The 22,251-nt window shown below is 42.6% G+C and overlaps 1 protein-coding gene and 2 non-coding genes across 3 annotated transcripts; 2 read left to right on the plus strand and 1 right to left on the minus strand.

The window, feature by feature from the left end:
* Window positions 1–6,632: 6,632 nt before the first annotated feature.
* Window positions 6,633–6,703, minus strand: TRNAG-GCC (transfer RNA glycine (anticodon GCC)). The gene has a single exon. It is a non-coding gene; the product is annotated as a tRNA-Gly (tRNA).
* A 136-nt stretch (window positions 6,704–6,839) lies between these two features.
* TRNAG-GCC (transfer RNA glycine (anticodon GCC)) lies at window positions 6,840–6,910 on the plus strand. Its single transcript has one exon. It is a non-coding gene; the product is annotated as a tRNA-Gly (tRNA).
* Window positions 6,911–7,712: 802 nt separating this feature from the next.
* TAF9 (TATA-box binding protein associated factor 9) lies at window positions 7,713–21,497 on the plus strand. The gene is made up of 7 exons (XM_060779952.2): window positions 7,713–7,808; window positions 11,510–11,591; window positions 13,054–13,190; window positions 15,586–15,720; window positions 19,567–19,648; window positions 19,943–20,056; window positions 20,878–21,497. The coding sequence occupies exons 1-7, from the start codon at window positions 7,749–7,751 to the stop codon at window positions 21,042–21,044; spliced, it is 777 nt and encodes a 258-aa protein (XP_060635935.1). The 5' UTR covers window positions 7,713–7,748; the 3' UTR covers window positions 21,045–21,497.
* The last annotated feature ends 754 nt before the right edge of the window (window positions 21,498–22,251 follow it).

Here is a 22,251-nt window from a genome sequence, read left to right on the forward strand (position 1 = left end):
AGCAGGACCTGATTATTTCTTGTCTGGAATTCCCCTGTTTTTGAGTGTTGTTCTTTATTTACTGTCCTGATTTTGGAGTTTTTTTATACTGGTAGCCAGGTTTTGTTTATTTTCATGTTTTAATGTTGAAATTGTCCACATGCTTGTGTATTTCAATGGCTTCTCTTTATATCCTGACATGGTAGTTGTTGCAGCAAATGTTTCTGAGAATCTGGTGGTGCCATGGCTGCGGGCATCTGATGGATGGCTAGTGACTAGCGTCCCATCTGCACTGCCATATAAGTCAGTTTGAAACTGCATTATATGACAGTGTGGACGGGGCCTTAGAAGTGGTGACTACAAAATGTAACTTTGCTCAGGACGCTCAGAAGTCCACATTAGAAGCTTGAAGGGCTAAATTTGGGGTCCTGGAGTGCGTCTACACCAGGCATGGGCAAACTTGGGCCCTCCGGGTGTTTTGGACTTCAACTCCCACAATTCCTAACAGCCGGTAGGCTGTTAGGAATTGTGGGAGTTGAAGTCCAAAACACCCGGAGGGCCCAAGTTTGCCCATTCCTCGCCTACACTATAGAATTAATACAATATGCATAATACAACTTTCTATGTCTTTTAAATGTGTTGATTTTAACTTGCTATTAGTTGCTTCTAGGCTGCTTTGTGGATCTTTTCATTTCAAATAGCTTTCATTGCAGCGGATTACGCGTTTGGCTATAAACCACTGTTTGCACCCTTTTGCTACCATTGAGTTCATCTGCACTGCGGAATTAATACAGTTTGACACCACTTGAAACTGCCATGACTGTGCGATCTTGGGAGCTGTCGTTTTGCAAGAATCTCTCTGCCAAAGAGAGCTAGTGCCTCCCCAAACTACAACTCCCATAATTCCACAGCATTGAGCCGTTGGCAGTTAAAGTGGTGTTAGACTGCATTCATTCTGAAGTGTAGACGCACCCTTTGCACAAGATGCTTAGACAACTGATAGCTGAGTATATGCCCATTTTGTAAACCCCACTGGATAGAACTGAAATATTATATATATTTTTGAAACATATCCATATTTTGCAACTCTGCTATTACCTTTCCTTGGGGGTAACTGGGATTTTTTGGGGGGGGGGGGGGGGGGAGAAGAGCAAGGGAATTGGGGTGCACTGTATGCAACTGCTGTTTGTCTTATGTGATTGTCATCTGAGCCGTCCTTTAAATAAAGACTTAATGAATAAAACTCTGAGTATGCTTGAAATTGCTGCATTAATGCCCCGAGGAGAAAAGAAATTAAAAGTCAATTAAATTCTTCAATGAGCAATTTCTGAAGCTAAATAGTGGGCATGGGCAAACTTGGGCCCTCCAGGTGTTTTGGACTTCAACTCCCACAATTCCTAACAGCCGATAGGCTGTTAGGAATTGTGGGAGTTGAAGTCCAAAACACCTGGAGGGCCCAAGTTTGCCCATAGCTACTATATAAGTTTTGCCATGGGTGCATCTACACTGCCAAATTAATGCAGTTTGGTCCCACTTCCACTGACACAACTCAATGCTATGCAGCCCTGGGAGTTGTAGTTTTACAAGGACAAAGAGCGCCGGTGCGTTTGCAGCCTCGCCCATCCTATTTTTCTCTTTACTAGACTCTGCAAAGTCTCTGTCCGTTGCCCCCACAAAAGGCCCAAACTGTGCCAAATGAATAGCTATTTTTCAATATGAGTCACCCTGCAACTTCCCTTCTGCTCTTCTGCCACATTTTGCTGCAGATCGAAACTGCTGGAGATGGAAGATGGGTGGCAAGAGGTGTTTTTGCAGATAGGAAGGACAGAAATGTGCAGTTTGTTTACAGGCAAAGTTCCAAAGGCCGGTTGTGACCTCTGAAGCCCTGCCAAGGTGCACCTACATTACAGAATTAATGCAATTCGACTCCACTTTAATTGCTTTGGCTCAGTGTTATGGAATGATAGGAGCTGTAGTTTTACAAGGTCCTTAGCCATTTCTACCCAAGAAGGCTGGGGCCTCATCAAACTATAAATCCCAAGATGTCATAGCAGTTTAAAGTGGTGCAAATTTGCATTAATTCTGCAATGTAGACCAGGGATGGACAAACTTGAGCCCTCCAGGTGTTTTGGACTTCAACTCCCACCGTTCCTAACAGCCTACCGGCTGTTAGGAATGGTGGGAGTTGAAGTCCAAAACACCTGGAGGGAGGGCTGAAGTTGGCCCATGCCTGGTGTAGATAACCCCATAGTGTAAATGGAGTCCCGGTGCCGCAATGGGTTAAACGCCTGTGCGGCAGGACTGAAGACCGACAGGTCGCAGGTTCGAATCCAGGGAGAGGTGGATGAGCTCCCTCTATCAGCTCCAGCTCCTCATGCAGGGACATGAGAGAAGCCTCTCACAAGGATGACAAAACATCAAATCATCCGGGCATCCCCTGGGCAACTTGCTTCCAGACAGCCAATTCTCTCACACCAGAAGCAACTTGCAGTTTCTCAGGTCGCTCCTGACATGACCCCCAAAAAAATGTATGCAGGATTTACACTAATAATAATAATAATAATCCATCATATATATCTCATTTGCTGTGACATACTGTGCTTTTGTGTCAATAATAATAATAATAATAATAATAATAAATAGCCCTATCTCTGGAACAATACTTTCAAAACAAGCCTTTTGTACAGAAGACGGCTGCTCACAGTCCCCTCCTTTCTGTACTGGGCTGCAATGTGTTTATTTGGCAAAATCCCAAAACTGGAAGAGAAATGTTGGTAAGTGAAGGTCAGTGTCTCCTACATTCTCTCTCCACTCCGGTTCTCTTTATCTTTCAGATAAGTGGAAATTCTTTTGTCTCCTCCAGTACATTTTGCAGTTGCTGCAAAGAGAGAAACGTTGCAGCAATGGAGAACCCATAATGGGCCCTTCCACACAGCCCTATGTCCCAGAATATCAAGGCAGAAAATCCCACATTATCTGAGTGCGGACTTGGATAATCCAGTTCAAAGCAGATATTGTGGGATTTTCTGCTTTGATATTCTGGGATATAGGGCTCCGTCGAAGGGCAATCCTTTCGAAGTTAATCCATCCCCACTAATTTTAGTATGTCAGATAATCTATATAAATACAAATGTAATGTTCGCTTGTCGGATTAACATAACTCAAAAACCACTGGACAAATTGACACCAAATTTGGACACAATACACCTATCAGGCCAATGAGTGACTATCACTCATAAAAACACTAAAAAAGACAGCAGAAGAGACTTAAAAGCCAAAAATAAAAAATACATTACAATGCATGCGAAAACCACATATATGCACACAAAACACATATACACAGACTGAGCCACAGCAACACGTGGCAAGGGACAGCTAGTTTGTTGATAAAATGGCTGCATGGGTAATTTAAAAAATTACATCTAAAAGACACAGACCTATTATTATTAGTAGTAGTATATATAGTATATAGTGCTTGTTTATAGAGCTATTGTCCTCCCAACCCTGCTATATGCCTGTGAGACGTGGACTGTCTACAGACGTCACATGCAACTCCTGGAACGATTCCATCAGCGCTGCCTCTGGAAAATCCTGCAAATCTCTTGGGAAGACAGGCGGATAAACGTCAGCGTGCTGGAAGAAGCAAAGACCACCAGCACTGAAGCGATGGTCCTCCGCCATCAACTCCACTGGACCGGCCACGTTGTCCGGATGCCCGACCACCGTTTCTCAAAGCAGTTGCTCTACTCCGAACTCAAGAACAGAAAACGGAATGTTGGTGGACAGGAAAAGAGATTGAAAGATGGGCTCAAAGCCAACCTTAAAAACTCTGGAATAGACACTGAGAACTGGGAAGCCCTGGCCCTTGAGCGCTCCAGCTGGAGATCAGCTGTGACCAGCAGTGCTGCAGAATTTGAAGAGGCACGAATGGAGGGCGAAAGGGAGAAGTGTGCCAAGAGGAAGGCGCGTCAAGCCAACCCCGACCGAGACTGCCTTCCACCTGGAAACCAATGCCCTCACTGCGGAAGAAGATGCAGAGCAAGAATAGGGCTCCACAATCACATACGGACCCACAAGAATACTGGAAGACAATCATCCTCGGAAAGCGAGGGATCGCCTAAGTAAGTAAGTAGTAATAATAATAATAATACCAGTATTACTATTATTATTGGTTAATACGGATTTCAAGGCAAGAACTATCCCTACTAATTTTAGTAAGTCAGATAACTACATAACACGGTTTTGGTTTCTGGGTTATAAATATAGTTTCCTAATTGGAAAAAGTTTATTGAACTGCAAAAACTTCGTTTCTGCAGGAGGGACACCAGCATTTTGTTATAGTTTTTCAATGAATATCTCAGAATCTGGACCAGCATTTCTCAACCTGGGGGTAGAGACCTCTGGGGGGGGGGGGGTTGCGAGGGGGTGTCAGAAGGGTTGCTAAAGACCATCAGAAACCTAGTATTTTATGTTGGTCATGGGATTCTGTGTGGGAAGTTTCTGTCATTGGTGGGGTTCAGAATGCTCTTTAATTGTAGGTGAACTATGAATCCCAGCAACTGCAACTCCCAAATGTCAAGCTCTATTTTCCCCAAACTCCACCAGTGTTCACATTTGGGCATATTGAGTATTCATGTCAAGTTTGGTCCAGATCCATCATTGTTTGAGTCTACAGTGCTCTCTAGATGTAGGTGAACTACAACTCCAAAACTCAAGGTCAATGCCCACCAAACCCTTCCAGTATTTTCTGTTGGTCATGGGAGTTCTGTGTGCCAAGTTTGGTTCAATTGCATCATTGGTATAGTTCAGAATGCTCTTTGATTGTAGATGAACTATAAATCTCAGCAACTACAACTCCCAAATGACAAAATCAACACCCCCCCCCCCCCCAGTATTCAAATTTGAGCATATTGGGTCTTTGTCCCAAATTCTGTCCAGTGAATGAAAATACATCCTACATATCGGATATTTACATGACGATTCATAACAGTAGCAAAGTTACAGTTATGAAGTAGCAACGAAAATAATGTTATGTTTGGGGGTCACCACAAGTCTATTAAGGGGTTGCAGCATTAGGAAGGTTGAGAACCACTAGTCTGGACCAATTCACCATGGTTTGTGGCAACTGCAAAAGCAAAGTTTCTGAAGCATAACAACTACTTTCAAATCCGGGGAGAGTGCGGATGTCAGCTCCAGCTCCTCATGTGGGGACATGAGAGAAGCCTCCCACAAAGATGGTAAAACATCAAAACATCTGGGTGTCCCCTGGGCAACGTCCTTGCAGACGGCCAATTCTCTCACACCAGAAGCGACTTGCAGTTTCTCAAGACGGTCCTGACATGACAAAAAAAATTGGGGTTATATGCACTGAACAAAAATAAACAATATAGCAGTATTGGTGTCTCAGATGAAAATGGAGATTTTAAAGAGAAGGATCTGATGAATGAATCTTAAATTGGAGCCTGTTTTAATCTTGAAATTAATGGGTCTGAAAAATAATTGAATGGGTGGCTTTCCTTGCTGGCTTCAGCTTAGGGAATGAAAGCAAGAACAACTGCAAAATACTGCACTTCTGTAAAATATGATCATTTGGGATTTGTAAAAAGTAGAAACTTGAAAATCTGAAAAGATGTATTGCCAAAGGCTTTCATGGCTGGAATCACTGGGTTGTTGTATGTTTTTTCGGGCTATATGGCCATGTTCTAGAGGCATTTTCTCCTGACGTTTCGCCTGCATCTATGGCAAGCATCCTCAGAGGTAGTGAGGTCTAGGTTCTTGTGGGTTTTTTCGGGCTATAGGGCCATGTTCTAGAGGCATTTCTCCTCTTGCCATAGATGCAGGCGAAACGTCAGGAGAAATGCCTCCAGAACATGGCCCTATAGCCTGAAAAAACCCACAAGAATCTAGTGATTCCAGCCATGAAAGCCTTCGACAATGTAGCGAGGTCTGTTGGAACTAGGAAAATGAGTTTATATATCTGTGGAATGACCAGGGTGGGACAAAGGACTATTGTCTGTTGGAGTTAGGTGTGAATGTTTCAACTGACCACCTTGATTAGCATTTCATTGCCTGGCAGTGCCTGGAGCAAACAGAAAGGAGGAAACCATGAAAAGGAACAGAATCTGGCTACCAGTATTAAAAAAACTCTAAAATTAGAACAGCACAGCAACAGAGAGGAAACAAACAAGGACATCTAATCACCTCTCAACAAAAGATTGCTCCAGAAACTGCCAGGCAATCAAATGGTAATCAAGGTGGTCTGAAACATTCACACCTAGCTCCTGCAGACAAGAGTCCTTTGTCCCACACTGGTCATTCGACAGATATATAAACCCTTTTTCCTAGTTCCAACAGACCTCACTACCTCCAAGGATGCTTGCCATAGATGCAGGCGAAACGTCAGGAGAAAATGCCTCTAGATCATGGCCATATAGCCCGAAAAGACCTACAACAACCCAAAGGGGTTTGAGTTGTTCCTTTTGGCCCTTGGAACACCAAAACCAAATCATGTTCAGAGAAAATATATTACCATGGCTAATAGATAGCAAGGCAACAGTAATAAAAGCCATGATTGCTTGAATCAAGGAGCATCACTTGGGAGAAAATTAATTTTTCCTTTTTTTGTGTGTTTGGAAAGTTTATAAAAGTCAGGTTGCATTGGCCGGGAATCGAACCCGGGCCTCCCGCGTGGCAGGCGAGAATTCTACCACTGAACCACCAATGCATCTGTTGGAAAAAGCTGAAGATATAAATCTTTTTAGGGAGTAAAATGTATAATTATCATAATTATAACTCTTGCTAGCTATGGGTGTTTACCACAATGCATAAGAACTTTGTGAAGCAGCATTTCCTTATCTGGGGCATTGGTGGTTCAGTGGTAGAATTCTCGCCTGCCACGCGGGAGGCCCGGGTTCGATTCCCGGCCAATGCAACATGATTTTTTGAAAAAATATATATTTCATAACATTTCTTATTTTTCTTTAATTTCCTCCCATAATACATTTGTAGGTTATCCTGATTCTGCAACAAGTCAGGCTTTTTTTTTTTTTTGCAAGACCATTTTTCTGAATTGCATCATTGTCTCCTAAATTAAAGGTATTTTCCTTAAAATATCACTTTTTCCTCTTGGGCTATATTTTTTGTGCTAAGTAGCCTTCAACTGCTTTGTTTCGGAGCTTGGAGAAAAGTCCTCACTTTTTGACTACAACTCCCAGCATCCCCAGGGATTCCCAATCCAAAAATAATAATTTGGGAATGTGGCTTCTGACTGTTGCAACCTGGAAAAGTAACTTTCCCACGCTAAAGAGAAAGAGCACCACTAATTAGGTATGAAAATTCGCATTCTCTAAGACAAAGTGTAATTATGAGTCTTGAAAAATCCCTTTTAAACTTCCTATTAGGGAATGAATGGCAAGGAAATGGGCTTCACTTTCACCATTGCGCATGCTCGATATTATTTCCGGCTTTGGGAGATGCCGCTTGCGCATGCTCAGCTCAGTGCTGCAGCGGTTCTTCTGCGATGTCGGCGTGCAGAGAAGGGGCAGTTACTGGGACTTCACTTTCACCACTGCGCATGTTCTGTAATACTTCCGGGTTTGTGTACCGACTACGCATGCGCAGTGTGCTGCAGCTGTTCCTCGGCGAAGGAGGAACATGCAGTGAAAGGGCAATTGTTGGAGCTTCACTTTCATCATTGCGCATGCTCGATATTACTCCCGGCTTTGGGTGCCAACTGCGCATGCGCAGTGGGCAGCAGCGGTTCTTTAGCGATGGCGGCAATGGAGGCGAGCAAGATGGCGTCTCCTAAGAGCGCTCCTAAAGATGCTCAGGTAAGACTGGAAGAAAGATGATACTGAGCGATGACGGTTGTCTGGCCCGTTTGGCTTTTCGTAGTCGCTTCCTAGGGAACATATTTGGCTACCTGTATTAAAAAAAAACCTCTAAAATTAGAACAGCACAACAACAGAGAGGAAACAAACAAGGACATCTAATCACCTCTCAACAAAAGATTGCTCCAGGCACAGCCAGGCCATTATATGCTAATCAAGGTGGTCAGTTGAAACATTCACACCTAGCTCCAGCAGACAAGAGTCCTTCGTCCCACCCTGGTCATTCCACAGATATATAAACCCATTTTTCCTACTTCCAACATACCTCACTACCTCTGAGGATGCTTGCCACAGATGCAGGCGAAACGTCAGGAGAGAATGCCTCTAGACCATGGCCATATAGCCCTAAAAAACCTACAACAACCCAGTGATTCCGGCCATGAAAGCCTTCGACAAAAATCCTTTGTCTCACCCTGGTCATTCCACAGATATATAAACCCTTTTTCCTACTTCCAACAGACCGCACTACCTCTGAGGATGCTTGCCATAGATGCAGGTGAAACGTCAGGAGAGAATGCCTCTAGACCATGGCCATATAGCCCGAAAAAACCTACAACAACCTACTGTTTATTTATTCCACATACCGTTTTAGGGCCTTCCTTTTTGGCAGGGCTCAGTGGAATAGAGAGATTCTTTTTTTCCAAGCTTATTTTCCTGCAGTTCAGCAGTGGAACTCTTTGCTGCGGAGTGTGGTGGAGGCTCCTTTGGAGGCTTTTAAGCAGAAGCTGGATGGCCATCTGTCGGGGGTGCTCTGAATGCCATTTCCCTGCTTTTTGGCAGAATGGGGTTGGACTGGATGGCCCATGAGGTCTCTTCCAACTCTAGGATTCTGTTATGAATAACTTTCCCACGTTATTATTCTCTTCCAATAATAATAATAATACTTTAATGTATTGTCTAATCACCTCTCAACAAAAGCTTGCTCCAGGCACTACCAGGCAATCAAATGCTAATCAAGGTGATCAGTTGAAACAGTCACACCTAGCTCCAACAGACAAGAGTCCTTTGTCCCACCCTGGTCATTCCACAGATATATAAACTCGTTTTCCTAGTTCCAAAAGACCTCACTACCTCTAATGGAGCCCCCGTTGGCGCAGTGGGTTAACCCCCCCCCCTTTTTTTGTTGTTGTGTCAGGAGCAACCGCTCCTGTTGTGAGAGAATTGGCCGTCTGCAAGGACGTTGCCCAGGGGACGCCTGGATGAATTCTAATGTTTTAAACCCCTGTGCCGGCAGGATTGAAGACCGACAGGTCGCAGATTTGAATCTGGGGAGAGGCGGATGAGCTCCCTTTATTAGCTCCAGCTCCTCATGCGGGGACATGAGAGAAGCCTCCCACAAGGATGATAAAACATCAAAAATCATCCAGGCATCCCCTGGGCAACGTCCTTGCAGACGGCCAATTCTCTCACAACAGGAGCGGTTGCTCCTGACACGACAACAAAACTACCTCTAATCACATCTCAACAAAAGTTTGCTCCAGGCACTGTCAGGCCATTATATGCTAATCAAGGTGGTCAGTTGAAACATTCACACCTATCTCCAGCAGACAAGAGCCCTTTGTTCCACCCTGGTCATTCCACAGATATATAAACCCTTTTTCCTAGTTCCAACAGACCTCACTACCTCGGAGGATGCTTGCCATAGATGCAGGCGAAATGTCAGGAGAAAATGCTTCTAGACCATGGCCATATAGCCCGAAATAAACATCAACAACCCACTGTTTATTTATTCCACATACAGTTTTAGGGCCTTCCTTTTTGGCAGGGCTCAGTGGAATAGAGAGATTCTTTTTTTCCAAGTTTATTTTCCCGCAGTTCAGCAGTGGAACTCTCTGCCGAGTGTGGTGGAGGCTCCTTATTTGGAGGCTTTTAAGCAGAAGCTGGATGGCCATCTATCGGGGGTGCTCTGAATGCCATTTCGCTGCTTTTTGGCAGAATGGGGTTGGACTGGATGGCCCATGAGGTCTCTTCCAATTCTATGATTCTGTTATGAATAACTTTCCCACGTTGGAAGAGAATAATAATAATAATAATAATAATGAAGGAAGACTGCCTTTTCTAGATGTCCTAGTTATCCGCAAACCAGATCAACAATTGGGTCACACCGTTTACAGAAAACCCACACACACGGATAGATATCTACATAAAAACTCCAACCATCACCCAAGTCAAAAAAGAAGCACCATTAAAGCCTTGGCAGACCGTGCAAAAAGATTCTGCGAAGCCCACCTCCTCCAAGATGAGCTGAACCACCTCAACTGGGCTCTCCAGGCCAATGGAGACTCCACCTCAGACATCAGAAGAGCTGCAAGACAACCAAGAACAAGCCACGAGAGTAAAGGTGAAGATCCACTCAGTGGAAAAGTGTTCTTGCCAGACATCAAGGGAACCACTGACCGCAGAGGGAAGCTGATGAGGAAACACAACATACAAACTATCTACAGACCCACCAAGAAAATCCAACAAATGCTACGTTCAGCAAAGGACAAGAGGGATCCTCTCACCTCTGCAGGAGTCTACCGTGTACCATGCAGCTGTGGACAAGTCTCCAGAGGGACCACCAAACGCAGCATTGCCCAGACACGCATCAAGGAACATGGAAGGCACTGCAGATTACTTCAACCAGAGAAATCAGTCACAGCAGAGCACCTGATGAACCAACCTTTGAGAACACAGAAATGCTGGACCACTCTCACAACCACCATGTCAGACTACACAGACAAGCATGTGGGCAATTTCAACAGAAAGGAGGAAACCATGATGAACAAAATCTGGCTACCAATATTAAAAAACTCTAAAATTACAACAGCATAACAACAGAGAGGAAACAACAAAGGACATCTAATCACCTCTCAACAAAAGTTTGCTCCAGGCACAGTCAGGCCATTGTATGCTAATCAAGGTGGTCAGTTGAAACATTCACACCTAGCTCCAGCAGACAAGAGTCCTTTGTCCCATCCTGGGTCATTCCACAGATATATAAACCCTTTTTCCTAGTTCCAACAGACCTCACTACCTCTGAGGATGCTTGCCATAGATGCAGGCAAAACATCAGGAGAGAATGCCTCTAGACCATGGCCATATAGCCCGAAAAAACCTTACAACAACCCAGTAATACTTTATTTATATACCACCCTATCTCCCCTAGGGGACTCAGAACAGTTTCCACATATGCAAAATAATACAAAAACATACAATATAAAAAAAAAACAGGCATAAACCTGCCTGCCACCTCAGAAGGAGAAGGAGGTAATCCTGCTTCCCCCCTCCCCCCCTGCGGTTCGAATCCAGAGAGCGGGGTGAGCTCCCGCTGTTAGCCATAACTTCTGCCAACCTAGCAGTTCGAAAACATGCAAATGTGAGTTGATCAATAGGTACCGCTTTGGCGGGAAGGTAACAGTGCTCAATAAGAAGAAGAAGAAGAAGATAATACAAATTCTTGGATCTGAAAACTCCAAAATAATATAAATTCTTGGATCTGAAAACTTCAAAATGGTCCCCATAGGTATCTATAATAGTGCTCCCTTTGTTTTCTGCTGGTTCAGTGCACACAAACTTTGTTCCATTTGCAAAATAGTTTTCACCATAATTGATATTGTATGTTGTAGCCATGCAAACATTTTCCTCCTTGGAATGAACAGGTGATGGCCCAGATCCTGAAAGATATGGGGATTACGGAGTATGAGCCACGGGTTATAAACCAGATGCTGGAGTTTGCATACAGTAAGTTAACACACATTACCTTCCCCCCCCCCCTCCCCTAATTTTTGCATTTGTCTGTCTCTCGGTTTCTCTCTCCAACTCCCCATTGAAGGTTTGAATGCATAATGGCAAATATAATTACAACTGTCTCTTAAAAGGGAGGAATATTTGGATGCTGAGGAGGACTCCTTTTTAACCCTCTCTCTTAATTATGGCATAATAGGTGCTGTATGTTTTAGTATATGATATGTGTTGAATGTGGTATAAAATGTTTATAATGCATGTTTTAACTGGATTGGCTGTTTAATGCTATATTACTTTTTGGCCCAATTATTTGTAGACTCATATAGAGTTGGAAGGGAACTCTTAAGAGCCATTCCAGTCCAACCCTGTTCTACCAAACAGGAACACACCTTCAAAGCCTGCTTGACAGATGGCCATATAGCCTCTGTTTAAAAACATCTAGAGAAAAAGGCTCCGCTGGACTCCCAGGCAGCATATTCTACTGTCCAACAGTCTCACCATCAGGAAGTTATTCCTAAATTTAGATGGAATCTGTTTTCCTCCAGTTTGAATCCATTGCTCTACGTCCCAGTCTGGGGCAGCAGAAAACTAGCTTGCTTTATCTTTAATAGGATTTCCTTTCAAATATTTCAACATTGCTATCATGTTCAGTCTTTACCTTCCCTTTTCCAAGTTAAATATATCCAGCTTCTTAAACCACTCCTCAGAGCGATTCATAGTTACCAAACTGTTGACGATTTTGGTTACCCGCCTCCGGGCATGTTCTAGCTGGTCATACCCTTCTTGAATGGCTTGAGCCAGAACTGGACAGCAGCTTATTCCAGGTGAGGTCTGACCAAAGCAGAATAGAGTGGGACTGTGACTTTTCTCAATCTCAACACTAAACTCTTATGGATGCAGCCTAGAATTGCACTGAAATAAACAAACAAAAACATTAAATAGGGAAGAGAAAGGAAAGCTTAGAGAAGACAGGCGGTTAGCCTTCCGCGGGCTATTTATAGTATCATGGGGAGTGTGTGCGGGGCCAACCGCCGTCCTATTTAAATTTTAACTGAAGATTTCCGAGCTATGTTGCGCATGCGCAGAAGGATACCATTAGTGCGGATTCACAGCATAGCCACGCAGGGAAAAATGGAAGGAAAAAGGAAGAGGGGCTGACCAAGGTCAAGATGGATGGATGGTATCCTTGAAGTGACTGGCTTGACCTTGAAGGAGCTGGGGGTGGTGACGGCCGACAGGGAGCTCTGGCATGGACTGGTCCATGAAGTCACGACTGAACAAATGAACAACAACAAAGGGAAGAGCATGAGGATCAGAATTCCCCCTTCCATGCTGTTACCCATTTACCCTTATAGCTAAGCTGTGCACCTCATACACCTAAAACCTTGTCAAATGAATCCTTTTATGGAGATCAACATACTCACCCTATTAATTTATTTTGCATTTTGTTTCCTCAAAGGGTACGTGACAACCATCTTAGAAGATGCCAAGATTTATTCGAGTCATGCCAAGAAGTCCAGTGTGGATGCAGATGATGTCCGGTTGGCCATCCAGTGCCGGACAGACCAGTCCTTCACCTCTCCTCCTCCGCGAGATGTACGTTTAGACCTTTCTGAACAATATTATTTTCTTGAACTTGGAAACACTCTTTTTTTCCTCTACCCCGAAGGGGACTCAAGGTGGGTTACGGATAGGCAATAATTCAATGCCTTAACAACAATGTACAATGGTTCTTGGGTGCCAAGGGTGCCAAGAACCAGGAACATATATACATATGTGGTGGCAATGTAAATATGTAAATAATTTTTGGGAGAAACTATTTAGAGAAATAGAAGATATAATGAATATGAAAATTGAGAAAAGTCCTAGCATAGCTTTATTATTACTATATAACAATAAACAATTGAAAAAGGAGGATAAAGAAGTGATAACAAACTTATTAACAACAGCAAAACTGCTCATAGCAAGGAACTGGAAAAAAGAAATAAATATACCAATAGAGGAGTGGTACAAGGAAGCATGGAAATTGGCAATAAATGATAAGCTTACATGTATATTAAAAGTTTAAAAAGGTATATGGAAACAAAGTGATTTTTATGTTGTATGGGAAAAATTTGTTGTACATGGTTTAAAAAATAAAGAAGGAAGGTTACCGTCACAAGAAGAAATGAGATTTTGGACAAATGATATGTAAAAGTTGTGGCTTGAAATGGGGGAGGGGAGCACAGTGGTGGGAAAAAAAGGGGGGGATGCTTAAGCAGAATAATAAGATTATATGTTAAAGAGGGTGATGAATAATATGTAACTGCTATAACAAATGTATAACAAATGTAATAACTATGACAAAACAATAAAAAAACAATGTACAATTACTATTACTAATATAATAATAAAACTTTATTTTTATACTCCGCCACCATCTCCCCAAGGGTACTCGAGGCGTCTTACATGGGGACAAGCCCAAAATCACAGATAAAAATAAACAGCATTAAAATAAATCAAATTAAGACATACTGCAGTTAAAACAACAAGAACAGCATAAAACATCATAAAAACAATATCATGGCTGAAACAGATTCAGAGCTAGGTCCAGGCTGAACTAGGTGCAGTAAATTCCTAGGCAGTGAATTAAAATAAACATTTGAATCAATAATTAAGATCGAGATTAAAACATTAAAACATTTAAAAAACATTTCAATCACTATAAAACCACGCGATCCTCAATCATAATCCAGGTGATTCCTGTAGTCATTGCACATAATTCCAGTCCATCTATTGCACTGTGGTTCTTCTCTGAAGGCTTGATCCCAGAGCTACATTTTCACATTCTTTCTGAAGGTCAGGAGGGAGGGGGCTGATCTATAAATGCTTGTGAACAGAAAAGGTCTTGCTCTAAGGAGTTTAACAATCTCAATCTCTTTTTATTTACTGTAGATACTTGAGTATAAACCAAGTTTTTCAGGCCTTTTTAAAGGCTGAAAAAGCCCCCCTCAGCTTATACTCGAGTCAAGGTTACTTAATATTTTACTTTGTTATTATTATTACATTTATTATTTACTCTATTATTATTATTATTATTATTATTATTATTATTACATTCACATTATTTTACTCCATTATTATTTATAATACATTTATTATTGTACTCTTTATTATATTGTTACATTTAATATTTTACTCTATTACTGTATTATATTTCCATTATTTTACTCTATTATTATTATTTTTAATTACATTTATTATTATATTCTGTTGGAAGGATACATAAAGACATTTACACTGAAGGATATTTATTTATTTATTTATTTATTTACGGCATTTATATGCCGCCTTTCTCACCCCGAAGGGGACTCACAGCGGCTTACAATTTATATTTTCATACAATATATTATATTATTAGCATAGTACAATATCAGTATATATTACTATATTGCATTATACGATTATATTGTAATATTATTAGTAATATTACATGTAATGTAAATATATAATTATAATTGTAATATTGAATTATTATTACTAGTATTATATAGAATAATGGTTTAATCGGATTCGGGCAGTCTTATCTTAAATTACAGTTTTATGTAAATATTCGAAAACATTTAACCCGCTGATGCCTCAATTAATGTAATTTTAATGCTATCTATTTTTATTTTGAAATTGACTAGTTGCTGCATTTCTCACCCTCGGCTTATACTCAAGTCGATAAATTTTCCCAGTTTTTGTGGTAAAATTAGGTGCCTTGGCTTATATTTGGGTCGGCTTGTACTAGAATATATATGGTAGGTTTGGGGGAGAGGGATATGATATAATAAATATATATAAATATAATATAATAAATCTATAATATAATAAATGCAGTAGATCAGGAAAGAGGAAAAACATAGAGTATGTGTTAGTGTTCAGGCTTATTGTTGGGTAGGAATTTGGAAGAAAGCGTTCCTAATTTTTCACTTCTCTTTTTCTTCTTCCTCTTTTTTGGGGAAAACAGTTTTTGCTGGATATCGCAAGACAGAAAAACCAGACGCCTTTGCCACTGATTAAACCGTACTCTGGGCCAAGGTTGCCCCCAGACCGATACTGCCTGACAGCACCAAATTACAGGCTGAGGTCCTTACAGAAAAAGGTAAGAAATCTGTCCAGAAGGTACTCTTTAATCAAAGGAATTGTTGGGTTAATTTGCCCAGAGCCACCAACGATTAGCCTACAGCCCACCGACTGTTAGGAAGTGTGTGAGTTAAAGTCCAAAACACCTGGAGGGCCAAAGTTTGCCCATGCCTGAACGGTATTGTGTTGTACAAGTCAATGAGAATGATAATGGCAGTAACGGTGATACTGCTGATACTGTTGGAATTCAACCCCACACTGCCCAAGTCTCAAGTCCTCAATGAGGAACAGTTTAGTTAGTTTAGTATAGACTTAAGGGTTTCCTTTCCCCCATGTCTCCTGAATGACAGTTTTTCTTCTCTCATTTTGATTGGTTGTTTAAAATTGATACTTTTTTCCTGCAGGTTTTTTGAATCTGACTTCTGTTTCTTACACTTTAGTATGGAGAGTATGCGCTGTGTGCTTTGAGATCTCTCTCTGAGTGTGTCAGGGAGATGTAGTGCTTGGATGATTTTTCCCCTCCCTTTGAAACCTTAGAAGAGATGGGTGTTAGAGTAGCTCAGACCCAGTTCTTTACTATGGAGAAATGTAGGTAGTTCTTTATTATTGTAAACTAGCTGTCCCCTGCCATGCGTTGCTGTGGCCCAGTCTGGTGATCTGGAAAATAAAGTAACGAGAAAGTGTTGGTTTCTAATATATGTAATCATAGAATCATAGAATCAAAGAGTTGGAAGAGACCTCATGGGCCATCCAGTCCAACCCCATTCTGCCAAGAAGCAGGAATATTGCATTCAAATCACCCCTGACAAATGGCCATCCAGCCTCTGCTTAAAAGCTTCCAAAGAAGGAGCCTCCACCACATTCCGGGGCAGAGAGTTCCACTGCTGAACGGCTCTCACAGTCAGGAAGTTCTTCCTAATGTTCAGATGGAATCTCCTCTCTTGTAGTTTGAAGCAATTGTTCCGCGTCCTAGTCTCCAAGGAAGCAGAAAACAAGCTTGCTCCCTCCTCCCTGTGGCTTCCTCTCACATATTTATACATGGCTATCATATCTCCTCTCAGCCTTCTCTTCTTCAGGCTAAACATGCCCAGTTCCCTAAGCCGCTCCTCATAGGGCTTGTTCTCCAGACCCTTGATCATTTTAGTCGCCCTCCTCTGGACACATTCCAGCTTGTCAATATCTCTCTTGAATTGTGGTGCCCAGAATTGGACACAGTATTCCAGGTGTGGTCTAACCAAAGCAGAATAGAGGGGTAGCATTACTTCCTTAGATCTAGACACTATGCTCCTATTGATGCAGGCCAAAATCCCATTGGCTTTTTTTGCCGCCACATCACATTGTTGGCTCATGTTTAACTTGTTGTCCACGAGGACTCCAAGATCTTTTTCACACGTACTGCTCTCGAGCCAGGCGTCCCCCATTCTGTATCTTTGCATTTCATTTTTTCTGCCAAAGTGGAGTATCTTGCATTTGTCACTGTTGAACTTCATTTTGTTAGTTTTGGCCCATCTCTCTAATCTGTCAAGATCGTTTTGAATTCTGCTCCTGTCCTCTGGACTATTGGCTATCCCTCCCAATTTGGTGTCATCTGCAAACTTGATGATCATGCCTTCTAGCCCTTCATCTAAGTCATTAATAAAGATAAATTCCTTTATGTTTGTGAGTGAACAGTATTTCTTGTTGTTTCTTTGTCAGTGTTGATGTGGAGAGTGTCTGGCTTGCCCACCCTGGAACATGCAACATATCATAGTCCTTGTTTAAGGGTCTATGATACTATATCTGTGTGTGTATGTGGGAATCATATCTATCTATCTATATCTATGGCTGGATGGCTCTTTGTCAGGAGGGCTCTGATTACATTTTCTTGCCCTGGTGAAGAGAGTTGGACTGGATGGCCTTAAGTATTTTCTGTTGGTCATGGGGGTTCTGTGTGGGAAGTTTGCCCCAATTCTGTCGTTGGTGGGATTCGGGATGCTATTTAATTGTAGTGAACTATAAATCCGAGTAACTACAAATCTCAAATGTCAAGGTCTATTTCCTCCAAACTCCATCTGTGTTCATATTTGGGCATATGGAATATTTGTGTCAAGTTGGTCCAGAGCCATCATTTTTTGAGTCCACAGTGCTCTCTGGATGTAGGTGAACTACAACTCCCAAACTCAAGATCAATGCCCACCAAACCCTTCCAGTGTGTTCTGTTGGTCATGGAAGTCCTGTATGCCATGTTTGGTTGAATTCCATCATTGGTGGAGTTCGGAATGCTCTTTGATTGTAGGTGAACTATAAATCCCAGCAACTACAACTCCCAAATGTCAAGGTCTATTTCCCTTAAACTCCATCTGTGTTCATATTTGGGCATATGGAATATTCATGCCAAGTTTGGTCCAGATCCATCATTGTTTGAGTCCACAGTGCTCTCTGGATGTGGGTGAACTATAATTCCCAAACTCAAGGTCAATGTCCACTAAACCTTTCCAGTTTTTTCTGTTGGTCATGGGAGCCCTGTGTGCTAAGTTTGGCCCAATTCCATCATTGGTGGAGTTCAGAATGCTCTTTGATTGTATGTAAACTATAAATCCCAGCAACAACAATTCCCAAATGACAAAATCAATTTTTTTGAGTGGAGGACATAAATTGGACTGTTAGGTGTCTTGTGTCCGAATTTGGTGTCAATTCCCCCAGTGGCTTTTGAGTTCTGATGGTAGCACGAACTAACATTACATTTTTATTTATATAGATAAACCCTTTTGTGATTTTGGGCTGCATGTTTGCCTCCTAAGCTCTGAATTCTTTAAAGGCGCAACCAATGGCACTTCACACTCTGCTTGCTAATGGGCTGGATGCTCAACTTCTGCATCCTGCGTGATTTTTGGACACTGCTTTCTCTAACAATACTACTACTACTACTACTAAAAATGATGGTATAAATAATATTAATTGGATATATTTTTGGAACATTGCTTTCCCCCGGTGGCGTAGTGGGTGGAGCAGCAGAATAAACTGAACTGCTGAACTTCCTGGCCAAAAGGTTGGCGGTTCAAATTCGGGGAATGGAGTAAGCCCCCACTGTTAGCCCCAGCTTCTGCCAACCTAGCAGTTTGAAAATGTAGAAATGCAGTAGATGAATAGGTACTGCTCCAGTGGGAAGGTAACAGCGCTCCATTCAGTCATGCCGGCCACATAACCTTGGAGATGTCTACGGACAATGCCGGCTCTTCAGCTTAGAAATGGAGATTTATTTATTTATTTAAAAGATTTATTTTCCACCCTTCTCACCCTGCAGGGGATTCAGGGCGGAGCACAACATATATATGGCAAACGTTCAATGCCAGGACATAAAACCAGAAATATATATCAACATTAAAATCACTTATATACACTTTAAAATCAGTTGCTTAAAAACCATTTCAGGACACCATTCTATTATTGCCTCATTGCATTGCCCCAAGGCTGGTCCCACAGCCAAGTCGTCACCATCCTTTTGAAGGACCGAAGGAAGGGGGCTGATCTAATATTGCCAGGAAGGGAGTTTCATAACCGGGGGGGGGGGCAATCACTGAGAAGGCCCTGTCTCTCATCCCCACCAAACGCACCTGTGATGGTGGTGGGCCGAGAGCAGGGCCTCCCCGGAAGATCTTACTCTTCGCAGTGGCTCATAAAGATGAGCCCTAACCCCCAGAGTCAGACACAACTAGACTTAATACAAGCGAGAACCTTTTGTTGTTGTTCAGTCGTCTCAGACTCTTCCAGACCTCATGGACCAGCCCACGCCAGAGCTCCCTGTCGGCCGTCACCACCCCCAGCTCCCTCAAGGTCAGTCCAGTCACTTCAAGGAGAACCTTTACCTTTACCTCTTTCTCCCCAGGTCTCTTCCTCTGCTGGAAGGATAACTGTGCCACGACTCAGTGTTGGAGCTGTGACCAGCCGTCCCAGTACACCCACGTTAGGCAAGTTAACACATTTTTCTCCAGTTATATTTGGGTTTGTGCCTGAGATGTCCCTTAGTAATGGCAGCCACTCCCAGAGCTTCCCAGATGAGGTTGTTTAGGGGATTCTGGGACTTGTAGTCCAGCAGTTTCCCCCAGGTTGATGCAGAGCTCTATACTCTTAGTGCCATATTTACCATTCCTTTCTATCAGAAATTGGTCCTGATATAAAGTGCTTGTGCATTCCTTCCTGCCCCTTTGTTTTGCTCGAGATTTTGATAAAAAAATTTTAAACAATAATGATATGAATTTCAGGAACGCCTTCAGCGCAGGCCATGTCGGTTTCGGCAAAAGTCGGGACACCCGTCTCCCTGACAGGCCAGAGGTTCACCGTGCAGATCCCCACATCTCAAACATCAGTAAAATCAGGTAAGTCAAAACTGCAAGGCGTCCATCCATTGAGTAATTTCAAAAACGAAAAAGCATTTCAAATATCTCAATTGGCAACAACAGGAGCAGTTTTAGCAAATCATAAGCTTCTTGAGCACAGCAGTAAAGCTTCAGCAGTTATCTGAGCAGGAATGGGCCAACTTGGTTCTGGAACATCGCCATACAGCCCAGAAAACTCACAGCAATCCAGTGATTCCAGCCATGAAAGCCTTCAACAACACATGGAAACAGAACTATCTTAAGGTGCATTTACACCAGGCATGGGCCAACTTGGGGCCTTCAGATGTTTTGGACTCTAACTCCCACAGGTCTGTGGCTGTTAGGAATTGTGGGAGTTGGAGTCCAAAACATTGGACCTGAGGAAGGGGCCCGAGGCAGTTAGGAATTGTGGGAGTTGGAGTCCAAAACATTGGACCTGAGGAAGGAAGGTTGTTAGGAATTGTGGGAGTTGGAGTCCAAAACATTGGACCTGAGGAAGGGGCCTGAGTCTGTTGGGCGTTGTGGGAGTTGGAGTCCAAAACATTGGACCTGAGGAAGGGGCCCGAGGCTGTTAGGAATTATGGGAGTTGGAGTCCAAAACCCCTGAAGGTCCCAAGTTGGCCAATGCCTGGAAAAGAGAAACTAAGAGGCCAATCAAGAAAGGACTTTTCCATGCCAACGAACTCATCTGCCTTATCTATTTCCTTGATGAGGACTATAAACTTGTGCAGGATGTGCATGAGTTCCAACACTATCTTCCCAAAATCAGAACCGCCATTGATTTCTAGGAAGATTAATCATACGAAACTTTTTGCCCCCAGCAACGCCCACCACTCCGACGGTTCAGAACGTGCTGATCAACCCATCCCTGATCGGATCCAAGAACATCCTCATCACCACCAACATGGTCTCGTCGCAGGGTGTGCCTGGCGAGTCGAACGCGTTGAAAAGGAAACACGAGGACGAGGACGATTACGACAACTTGTGAGAGGAACACCGAGAGGGTTATACGTCCCTCAGGCCAGATTTCATTTTATTTTTTGCTTTGGACTTCGTATGTAAGAAGCCTTTTTGCTGGCAAGGGGCCACTCTTTTTAAGGCCATGTCGGCATTTGGGAGTTACAAGAGGACTCAGCTTACTGGGGAATCTTACCCATGATTGGAAGGAAATAAGCTGAACAGAACTCAGCTCTGAAAGCTCTGGGCCAGAAGCGAATCGTTGAAGCTGTCCTCAAAGGCAAATTTGGTAGTTAAAGAGGCCTTTGGGAGTTAAAGTTGGAAAGGACAGGTTCGAAGGCCTCTCTTTCTTGCAAGCTTCCTGTTTTGAGGCCTAAAGAAACTGAACCTGAATCCTGCATAGGTCGGAACCCTATGAAACTGCTGGATGGGGAGGAGTGTTTGTATTTGCCTTTGGTGGGATTATAAATTGTGTTTTTGCTCATATATGTCTTAAGTGGTTTTATTTCCTGAGTTTTCAGTATTTATTCTCTTTATTAAAATAAGTTTATGAAATAGGCTTGCCCAGTCCTGTTGTGATGACAAGTTGGCCTACCTATTCTTGCTTTTCCCCTAAATGTCTACATCATGGAAAGAAGAGATTAAATACAGGATGAGGCAGCATAACTTCCTTTTTTCAAAACTTAATATAACCCATTATATGAATCAGAATTTTTTTTTTTATAATGTTGGCGCATACTTAAAGTTTTATTTTGCGTAGTTTTGAGGATCAAATTAGGTAGGTGATGTCCTCCATTCTCCATACACTGAGTAAACCGATTTCTGGCGTTTGTCATGACTCTTGCTAGCATAGCAGGTGTTATGTTGGCAATTTCTTCCTGGATGTTGGTCTTCAAATCTTGTAGGGTCCTTGGACGGTTCACATAAACACAGGATTTCAAAAAACCCCATAGAAAAAAATTACAAGGGGCCAAATCTGGAGAGTGGGCCGGCTACTCCAAATCCGCTCGAAAAGTAGGCCTCAACGGCAAAAGCACGCTCCTCACTGTTCCAACGCATGATGGCAACTGAACTGTGTCAGGACAAAACTTTATAATCTCTGCCTCTCGAACGAGACCACTAGCACTCTTGTTATGAACCCAAAGAGGTTCCTGTTCTTTTGTGCAGAGTGTGCAAGGAATAGTAAGGTAGTTCAGACCAATGAGACACTTTAGAGACCAAATTTGGTTTTGACACTT

Source organism: Anolis sagrei, chromosome 6 (assembly GCF_037176765.1).
Source record: "Anolis sagrei isolate rAnoSag1 chromosome 6, rAnoSag1.mat, whole genome shotgun sequence".
Classification (NCBI taxonomy): domain Eukaryota; kingdom Metazoa; phylum Chordata; class Lepidosauria; order Squamata; family Dactyloidae; genus Anolis; species Anolis sagrei.